We start from the raw sequence: 10,000 nt of genomic DNA, 5'->3' as shown, positions 1-10,000 counted from the left end.
TATTTTTTTTACGCAGACAGCCAGCGAAGGCAGGCATTCAGTCAGAATAACTGGACTCAGCACTATAGACTTCAGGGCCGGGTTTTCCAGGAAACCCACTCTGGATTTTAAGATGACCTCCAGTCGACCAGTTCAAGGTCAGTGAGGTTGCGTGTTGACCTTCTTTCGACCCTGTGTTTTGGATGATGGGATATTTGTTTTAGCGCTTCCATTTAGGACACCTGCTGTCTTTTTGAGTTGAAAGGATGTTTGGTTTTTGAAAATGTGTTTTAGATGACAGTTGGCTTCCTTCCATTGTCCGACTCTTCACCCTCTGTTTCACCTCCCACTTCCTCACCCTTCCTCCCCCTTCCTCCCCCCTTCCTCCCTCCAGGTATCCCCACCCACATCTTGCTGAACACGACCGGCCTGTCCCCTCCGGCGCGTGCCGATAGGTTGGAGCTCCTGTCAATCACGGGCGGCGTCCTGAAGACCCTCCCCATCCGTTACTACGCCGACCGCAGGCCCTTTGGCATCTGGAACATCACTGAGTTTGTCCCGCCCAGCGAGGCCTTCTTCCTGCGGGTGACAGGATATGACGTCGACGGCTTCCTGTTCCAGAGAGTTTCCAGCGTCTCCTTCTCCAGCATCGTCCCCGGTCAGTCATTCCATCGATCGATATTGATCCATGTATCCGATTCCAGTCAAAACTCATGACCGGATTTCCCCGCCCTCCCCTTCCGTTCAGGTGCCCCAAGGGCCCTGATGCCCGCCACCACCCCAGGCTACTACCTGCAGAGCGGGGGCATCACATGCCATGTGGACAGCCTGATCCCCTTCACCCTGCGCTTCACCAGGGACGGGGCCCGGCTGGGCGTGGACCAGCTCTTCAAGTAAGACACGCCCACATCCAGGGAGGGGTCGGGTGGGGGGGGGGGGGGTAGGGAAGAGGATATGGGGTCATTAGCACACTACTGAGACATGCACGAGCAGGGACGAATCTAGGTTCCCACTTTTGGGGGGCTAAGCCCCTAGATAAAACCTATTCTTTTTCCTGTGACCCAGCAAAACTAGGGGGCTGGGGGCATGTTCCCCCAGTATACATTTTTGAAAATATCCTTTTAAATAAATAGTTTAAATAGTGTCCTCTAGTAGGTTTTAGGAAGAGAAATTAACACATTTTAATAAAAAATATGAAAGAAAAATTACTAATTTAAAAGTTTTTTTAATTTATTTATCTTAAAAAAAATTGGGGGGAGGCAAAAAAAATAGGGCTAGATATGCCCATGTGCACAAGCTGGTGAAGATGTAGCTGGGTTATGTTGATGTCCTCAGTCCAAGTCTCTCCCGTCCCCCCAGGGAGTCTGGCAGTGCATCGTGGGAGATTGGTCAGGTGACCCTGAAGGACGAGGGCTACTACGAGTGCATCGCCATCAGCAGCGCTGGAACAGGTCGAGCCAGCACCTTCCTGGATGTCTCAGGTATGGTGACAACAGACTGGTGTATCAAGCACCAGTTAGCCATCATTAACTGGGAGTCAGATGGCTGAGTGGTTAGGAAATCGGGCTAGTAATCAGAAGGTCACTGGTTCGATTCCCGGCTGTGCCAAATGACGTTGTGTCCTTGGGCAAGGCACTTCACCCTACTTCCCTCGGGGGGAATGTCCCTGTACTTACTGTAAGTCGCTCTGGATAAGAGCGTCTGCTAAATTACTACATGTAAATTAACTGCTTCAGGGTAGGTCGACAGTATCAAATAAACACCTTCATTCAGAATGATTTTCTACGCAAGGGACAAGGTCTGTTGGACATGCACACACATGTTACATAGTAACATTGGCTTTTCATCGAACCCCAAAAGACAAATACAGTGGATGAAACACACCCCCCCCCACACACACACACACACGTTCACACACATGCTCACACACACTTCTAACGCACTCCCGTCTCCCCCCCACAGAGCCCCCTCCGGTGGTCACCGCGTCCGCTAACGCGACCGTGGCCCCCGGCTCCACGGCCGTCCTGACCTGTGGCGTGGTCAGCACCGTGCGCTTCAACCTCACCTGGCTGAGGGGGGGCATCGACGCCCGCCTGGACCCCAGAGCGCGCCCCCTCGCCAACCTCTCCCTGGAGGTGCGCGCCGTCGCCATCGCCGACGCCGGCTGGTACGAATGCGTCGCCGTCAACGAGGGAGGTGCCGCGGCTGAGCGTGTTTATCTGTCAGTGCAAGGTGAGACAGGAAGAGAGAAACGGCACCGTTAGCGGTGGAACGGTCGTCTAAAATCAAGGGCTGGAGAAGATGTATTGTGCACGACTGGTTTGTGTCTACTGTATGTTCCTGTGTGTGTGTGTGTGTGTGTGTGTGTGTTTATTTAACCGCACACTCCCACAGTATGGAGTGTGTCTGTGTGTGACGTTTGGAGATTTACGCCGTTGGGGAATAGGGCTCCTGGCATAACAGCCTGCCCAGCTCCCAGACACGAGATGATCTCCCTGCGCACAGAGGCCTCTATAACTCAGACTAATACTTTATGGGACGCGTGAAAGTGATTTGAAGCCGCGCTCGCTAACTCTGGAAGTTCCATTCAGGAGAACCTCCTAGGGCACACTGTGCCGTCTGTGTTCTAGAAGCTCTCGGAGAGGCCGAATCAGGAACCCATTATCAGACAGAAGGGACAGAGCGGGGTTCTCTGGCCCGGGCGAGCGGCTGGCCGTGGGCCGTCCAGGGCATGGGGATGTGAGAGCTCGATGATGGACGCCGTTAGCGTCAGCTACGGTCCCTCGAGGACAAACCCTGGTGTGGATGTGAGGAAGAGAGGGATGACAGAGAGAGGGAGAGTGGGAGAGGAAGAGACAGAGAAGAGCGAGAGAGAGAGGGGGAGGGAGAGACCCTTTCAACCAATCACAAGTCTCAATAACATCAAGCCGTTGCTCGACACGTGACCTAACGTTTCCTCAGCGGAGCAGGACAGATAGGACAGTGTGTCGTAAGTTCAGCCGTCTGTCTTTGTGCCTGCTACGGGACCGTGGTGACAGTTTGGTGGGACTGGCCCCAGACCTCTCTCTTTGACACCAGGTTTAAAGACAAGTTTGGAGTGAACCCCACTGTCGTGCCCTGTCATTAGCTCACCTCATCGAGTGATAAGTTGCTCAATTGACCTAAAAAGTTTCCCAGGGTTGGGTGAGGGATTGAGTGCATGGTGCCCTCCTTGTTTTGTGTAATTATCCCCCCCCCCTCTCTTTTTTCTTCTCTTCTATGTTTCTCTCTTTCTTTTCCGCAGTTTATCTCCCTCATTCATCCTGGCCTGGCTCTCTCTCTCTGGGTCTCCTCCCCTCTTTCTCTGTCTCTCTCTCTCCTTCTCTCTCTCTCTGTCTCTCCCTCTCTCTCTCTATTTTTCGGTGTCCCCCCTGCCCTCCTGAACAGCTGTCCGCAGGCCCCTCTTCTCTAATCACCCCGGGCCATCCTGTCCTAGTCATTAGGCCCGCTTTGAAGTGGTCCTGGGCTGCTGACAGTGGAGAAACTAAGGGACAGGACAGCTCTGGAGCAACCAGGGAGAGAGAGAGAGAGAGAGAGAGAGAGAGAGAGAGAGAGAGAGAGAGAGAGAGAGAGAGAGAGAGAGAGAGAGAGAGAGAGAGAGAGAGGGAGAGGGAGAGGGAGAGGGAGGGAGGGAGGGAGGGAGGGAGGGAAGTGCTAAAGACAGGACTCGTCAGAAGACATAAAGGGTGCTGAGTAAGGATAGAGGTATGCGTCTGTCCTTAAAGCAAAGCCCCTGGTCTTAGATCCGGGGAACACTTGAATAAGTTGTTTGGAGAGGCCCGGCACAGTCACCGTACTAACCAGGTCGACTTAGAGGCCAAGCACAGTCACTGTACTAACCAGGTCGACTTAGAGGCCAAGCACAGTCACTGTACTAACCAGGTCGACTTAGAGGCCAAGCACAGTCACTGTACTAACCAGGTCGACTTAGAAGCCCAGCACAGTCACTGTACAGTACATTAGTCACACCTTGTAGATTTGACCTTGAGGTGCTGTGAAGATTTATGGTTGAATTCTTCCAGTGACACTGTATCTCAATTTGTTTGGAGGTCGAGGTTGTAATATATCTACTATGGTAGGAGCCGTTATATGTATGACAGCAGAACTGAAACCAGGCATCAGTCGATCTGAGTTAGGGTTTAGCCCCCGGTTAATACCCTGAGAGGTTGATAGATATACAGTAGCTGTTTAGTAGCGTACTCCAGCTCACCTTCCTTCCAGAATATTCAACGCCTTTTTAACTCTTCACAACTTCCCACTTGCAAGTGTATGTCACGTCTTAACGGGTTTCCAGAGCTATCGTCAAGTCGTCAAGTACAGTAGACCTGACTGGCACATGTAGCGAGGTCGCCTGGAGGATGAAGTTAATGTATCCAAGCTATGAGGCAATCTAAACAGGAATGGCATTTTTTGCCAGATATGTTTCTGCAAGTTCTCATCTTTGAAAAGACCAGAGCCTGGTGTGGATTTACTCCGAGTTGGAAGACACAGCCCAGTTTTTTTCTTCTTCTGGCAACTGAGAGGAAATCGTGAAAACACACTTTTGGGGATGAGTTACACATCATAAATCAGTTGGAAGATTGCTGAGGATTCCGTGACTTAGCGGTATCTGGCATCAATATTCCCTGCCTTTTCTACTGATAAAAAGACTCGATAAATGAATGATGTGCTGTGAAACATTACTGTGTGTAGTTACGTACTTGTGCTCGTAACATCAGTTAACAAAGAACACTTTTATGCTTTATGGCAGCTTTTTTTGCAAACAGCACAGAGCACCGGGTGTGTATTTGGGAATTCAATGTTTTCAGGGGGCCCCCACATCTAATGACATAACAGGAGTATGAGAAAGCTTATTTCACGGCTGGTTGTGCTGGATGCTGATCTGGTCCTGTGCTCCAGAGCCCCCGCAGGTGTCAGTGCAGCCCAGGAACCAGACCTTTGTGACGGGGCAGGAGGTCCAGATCAGGTGCTTGGCTGGGGGCTACCCAGCACCCCATGTGGTTTGGACCCACAACACCATGTTCATCATGGGCACCAGCAGGTGAGGAAGGTCATGACCTTTCACCGCCCCAGACAGGTGAGGCGGGGGGGGGGGGGGGGGGGGCGGAGGTCAACGAGGATACTTGGTTTCCTGCAGATCTGTCCTTCTGTCTAAAATGTGGAGCTGTGAGTCTCAGACTAATGCTGGGGACACACCACAGGATAATCGGGCCCTTACGACAATCCTAGGTAACATATGTCCCGATTATCATAATGGTTCCACTGATTTTATCAGATGTTCCCTTGGTGTGAGGTGTGTTAAGAGTGACCACACACTGTAGGAGCAAAACGGCTAAATCTAGGATTTTTTGTCCTCATGTTTGTGGTCTCTCACAGTTAGCAGTAACTTACACTCAGCAGTACGATCACAGTAAAAATAGACGTTTCATCTGAAACAGGTTGTGACGAAGCTCAGCAGGAGCCTGCTAACGAGCTTTCATTAGAATCAGGTGTGTCGAAGCAGGGAAGAACAGAGGTCTCCAGTCCTGCTCCTGGAGACCTATTAATACCTACCTGCAGGTTTTAGCTCCAACACTAATCTAGCACACCTGATTCTAATAATTAGCTGGTTGAGCAGGTAACGAGTGTTGAATCAGGTCAAGGGTGTGGTTGGAGACAAAACCAACAAGCTATCCAGGAACAAAGTTGGAGACCTCTGATCGAGAACATGCAGAGCAGAGGGTCCCTGAATGGTTGACAACCACTGAATTAATGTTAAATCATTCGAAATATTCGAAATTCAATATAGTCTTACATTGATATTATTCATACCTGATCAAAATATACATGATGCCAAAGTAAATTCCTTGTTTGCGCAAACATTCATGGCGAATAAAATCCCTTCTGATTCTGATTCTGAAATGATTAATCATGAGGTATTCTGAATGACTCCATATTCAGGGTGTGTTTCCAGTCGATAACATGTGGTCCTTCTGCCCTGCGGTGCCCAGACACAGGATGAGCCCTGATGGGACTCTGATCATCAGGAACACGGAGCAGCGAGACGCGGGACAATACGGCTGCCTGGCCAGCAACGCAGCTGGGACACACACGCAGACCTCGGTCCTGTCTTATATTGGTGAGCACACACGCTCTCACACACACACACACACACGCTCTCACACACACACATGCACTCACAAACACACACACACACACACACACAGATACACACCCCCTTGTATTCGAGTCAACATGAGTCGACACTTTTGGGGGAAACCTGAAAAAGACTCTGTTAACAAGCACTTGTCGATACACTTGAAACTTGAACACGCACACACACGTCACCACACGCACACACACAGATACACACACACACACACACCCAGCTCCAGCCTCCGGCCCCAAGCCTCTCTCTGTCCTCTCCCGTTCTCTCAGAATCCCCTGTGGTGACAGTGGCGCTGAGCGAGCTCCTGATTGGTCTGGGGGAGACCGCCATCATGGCCTGCTCCGCCTCCGGGATCCCTCCCCCTGAGGTGTGGTGGTACAAAGGTACGTATGCTCCTGACGGGGCCCCCGGGGCAAGGGCCCCCCCCCAGGGGGTCCAACACCTGAGAACTGGTTTATTCTCTTATAAAACGTCCAGTACCAACTGTACACAGCATGGACAGAAGCAAACACACACACACACACACACACACATTCTCCTGAAGTACTCACAGACGAGTGTCAAGTGTCCCCTGTATAAATCTTCGCTACTCGCCCCTGGACAGCGAGGCAGGAAGTTGTGTTTTTTATAGAGTGCAGCGCAGGAAGCGGAGGGTTTTAACGACCGCTGCACAGGAAGTGTTCCTCCAACACCTCTGACACACACTGCTGACTTTGTCATCCCTCAGAGAAGTCTTTTCAAACAGCCGACCTGTCCGCCTGTCACTGTGTCGCTCTGGCTGTCTTTAGACGAGTCCCTTTCCCACCCCTGCCTGGGCCTCGGCGGATCAGTAACTGGGACTCTGAGGAGTTATGTCGTCGTTCGCCTCTAAAGAGGATGTTTACGACTGGAGGGGTTCCCTTAGTCACTTAGCCAGCTGTTCACTTGAGAAGGCCGGCTTGTTGCCTGAAACATCAATCTGTCTCGGATTCTGAGATTCTCTGCTATTCGTAGTCAAGACGTTGACAAAGAGAGGCGTGAGGAGAACGAGTTTGGGAACCCCACAGTTCCCTCCCCCCCCCCCCCCCCCCCCCACACACACAAACTGGCACAACATCTCACGTCGTTCGTCTCCTCTCCCCTCGGTCCATCGTTCCCGTGGCCGTGTCACTTCCAGGCGACCTCCGGCTGCACTCGTCCGCCTACCTGAGCATCGACGCCCCGGGGGGAACGCTGACCCTCCAGGAGACGCAGGACATGGACGCTGGAGACTATACCTGCGTGGCGGTCAACCCGGCTGGCACGTCTTCCGGAAAGATCTCCCTGGACGTGGGAGGTACGGGTCACTTCCTCGCGGACGTGGTTGTCTGGGGTGTCGCGAGTGTTCCTGAGCTCCTCTGACCTCTGACCTCTGCCCCCCCCACCACCCCCAGCCGCGCCTCAATTCACCCAGGAGCCGTCCGACGTGGCCGGGGACATCTCCACCAACGTGAGCCTGCCGTGCCACGCCCGGGGCCACCCGCAGCCCCAGGTGACCTGGAGGAGGGAGGACGGCGTCCCCCTCTTGGTCCGGCGCCCCGGCCCCAGCAGCATCACCCAGAGGAGGGGAGGGGAACTGCAGATCACCAGTGAGTTTGTCAAACGCTTACTCAAACACACACAGACACACAGAGACACACACTAACCTGATTGTCTGTGTTGTTCAGATCTCTGGGTTGAGGATGAAGGGGTATACGTGTGCGAGGCGCGGAACCAGTTTGGGAAGATCCAGACCCAGGCCCGAGTTACCGTCACCGGACTGGGTAAGAGCCCCCACCATCTGGCACCACGTGGAACATTCACCTCACAAGAGCGGAGCCCGTAACTTTGACATCTGACAAGCTGTTCTTCGGTTGCGTGCGAGCAAAGTTGAACTTTTGTTGTTGGTTTGAACTGAAAGCAGATCTCCACACTGAGAGCAGGGTAGCCGTGAAGGTTTGAGTGATCTCCGAGCTGCACTGGCTGCCTGTTTGACTTACAGTCCGCATGCGTTGATTCTATTTGGATGGGAGAAATTGCCGAGGTGAACTCAGAGCTTGAGTTCTCTGGCACTGTTTAAAGGGAAACCTTGTGTGTGCCTCTCTGTGTGTGTGTGCCTCTCTGTGTGTGTGTGCCTCTCTGTGTGTGTGTGCCTCTCGGTGTGTGTGTGAGTGTGTGTGTGCATGCGAGACCAACTGATTTCTCCTCTGTGGATTCTTGACACAACAGTTCTATGGCCCATATACTTGGTTTGTGTTTTTGTTTTTTTGTTACAGTCGATTCTCAAACTGTAGCTCCACAGAAACACTTTGACACTGAATCCCCCTGACATCCAGCCTTGGCAGCATGTCTACATGCTCCTGGTTCAGACTCCAGGACTTCTAAAGTCTTGCATGCATTCCTCCGGATGGAAACGAGATCAGAGAAGGATAGATCTAATCATGACAGGGAACAGCCCCTAGGTGGGAATTGCTGATTGCGTTGCAACCTGGTTTGTCTGCGAGCCATATCTCTGCAACTCTCTCCACCTCCACCTGCCCTGCTTGTGCGAGGGAATGTTCATTTGGCAAAACCACTCCAGGTCATGACTCTGCACCTCAGTTGTGTACCAGGTGTGTGTGTGTGTGTGTGTGTACATGGGCCAATCTTAGGGGCGGTGTGGGGGGGGGGGGGGGAGGGGGCTTGTTTACACACATGCACCTTGTTAACGATCATGCAGGTCCGTTGGCATGGCGACGTGGGGGCTTTATTTGGACTAAAGGTCGAGGCGGAGCCTGCTGCCCCGTGTAATCCCATAACCCACTTCCCTAGTGACACAGTCCCAGGCCGTTAACACTGCCGCAAAGGTTACCACGGTGACACTACCAGAAGAAAAAAAAACGCAGCTAATAATGTTCCAGTGCATTCCATCCATTCCTAAATTCAGATTGTACTTTACGGTAGAGAGGACTTGGTGTTCACCAGGAGGGGTGGTAGAGAGGGCTTGGTGTTCACCAGGAGGGGCGGTAGAGAGGGCTTGGTGTTCACCAGGAGGGGCGGTAGAGAGGGCTTGGTGTTCACCAGGAGGGGTGGCCTGCTCAGGAGAGACCCTGGTGGAGCTCAGACGATAGGCCGCCCTCTGGCTGAATGTGTGTGTGTGTGTGTGTGAAGAGTGTGTGTGCATGACACATTTCTTAGGCATGCACAGTAGGGAGTAGGGAGTACTGTCATTTAAAAGGGTTAGGTCACTTGGAAGACCGAGCCCTGTCCCTCCCTCTCACACACACACACACACTCCCACAGGTTGAATAAATCTCTACCTCCATGTGCAGCCCCTTGAATTGGATGTGTGTGTGTGTGTGTGTGTGTACACAGTGCCACCCCTCCTGGCCGTCAGTCCGAGCGTGCTCAGTGTGATCGAGGGGCAGCAGCTGACCCTGCCCTGCGTGCTGCTGGCTGGAAACCCCCTGCCTGAGAGACAATGGCTCCACAACTACGGCCTGGTGAGAGCACACACGCACACACAAAGATACACACACACACACAGACACACACAGACAAAGATACACACGCACAGACAAAGATACAAACACACAGACAAAAATATAGACACACAGACAAAAATTCAAGGATTGTGAAACACACTCCTATTCCGCCCCGCCCCAGGTGTCGACGGGGCCCTACCTGGTGGTGCGGAGGGACGGCAGCCTCCACATAGAGAGAGCTCGGGTGGAGGATGGGGGGGACTACACCTGCCTGGCGGAGAACGTGGTGGGGGCCAGCAACCACACCACCACCCTCAACATCTACGGTAGGACCAGGCCTGGACCGCACCATGAACGCACCATAACCACACTA

General features: G+C 52.5%; 1 protein-coding gene across 1 annotated transcript in view; it reads left to right on the top strand.

Moving 5' to 3' along the window:
- Positions 1–10,000, top strand: part of hmcn1 (hemicentin 1) — a 75,586-nt gene that overhangs the window by 18,784 nt on the left and 46,802 nt on the right. The window contains exons 7-19 of the mRNA XM_084692409.1: positions 17–137; positions 374–637; positions 728–872; positions 1,339–1,460; positions 1,942–2,211; positions 4,918–5,059; positions 6,009–6,136; positions 6,436–6,549; positions 7,323–7,481; positions 7,579–7,773; positions 7,852–7,947; positions 9,518–9,645; positions 9,809–9,953. Of these exons, the coding sequence (XP_084548535.1) occupies positions 17–137; positions 374–637; positions 728–872; positions 1,339–1,460; positions 1,942–2,211; positions 4,918–5,059; positions 6,009–6,136; positions 6,436–6,549; positions 7,323–7,481; positions 7,579–7,773; positions 7,852–7,947; positions 9,518–9,645; positions 9,809–9,953 (2,029 nt within the window). The remainder of the gene's footprint in view (positions 1–16; positions 138–373; positions 638–727; positions 873–1,338; positions 1,461–1,941; positions 2,212–4,917; positions 5,060–6,008; positions 6,137–6,435; positions 6,550–7,322; positions 7,482–7,578; positions 7,774–7,851; positions 7,948–9,517; positions 9,646–9,808; positions 9,954–10,000) is intronic.

Source organism: Hypomesus nipponensis, chromosome 26 (genome assembly GCF_054491055.1).
Source record: "Hypomesus nipponensis isolate SF chromosome 26, ASM5449105v1, whole genome shotgun sequence".
In the NCBI taxonomy this organism is placed as follows: Eukaryota; Metazoa; Chordata; class Actinopteri; order Osmeriformes; family Osmeridae; genus Hypomesus; species Hypomesus nipponensis.
Note: the sequence above shows the minus strand (reverse complement) of the source record. Positions and strands in the feature narration are given on the sequence as shown.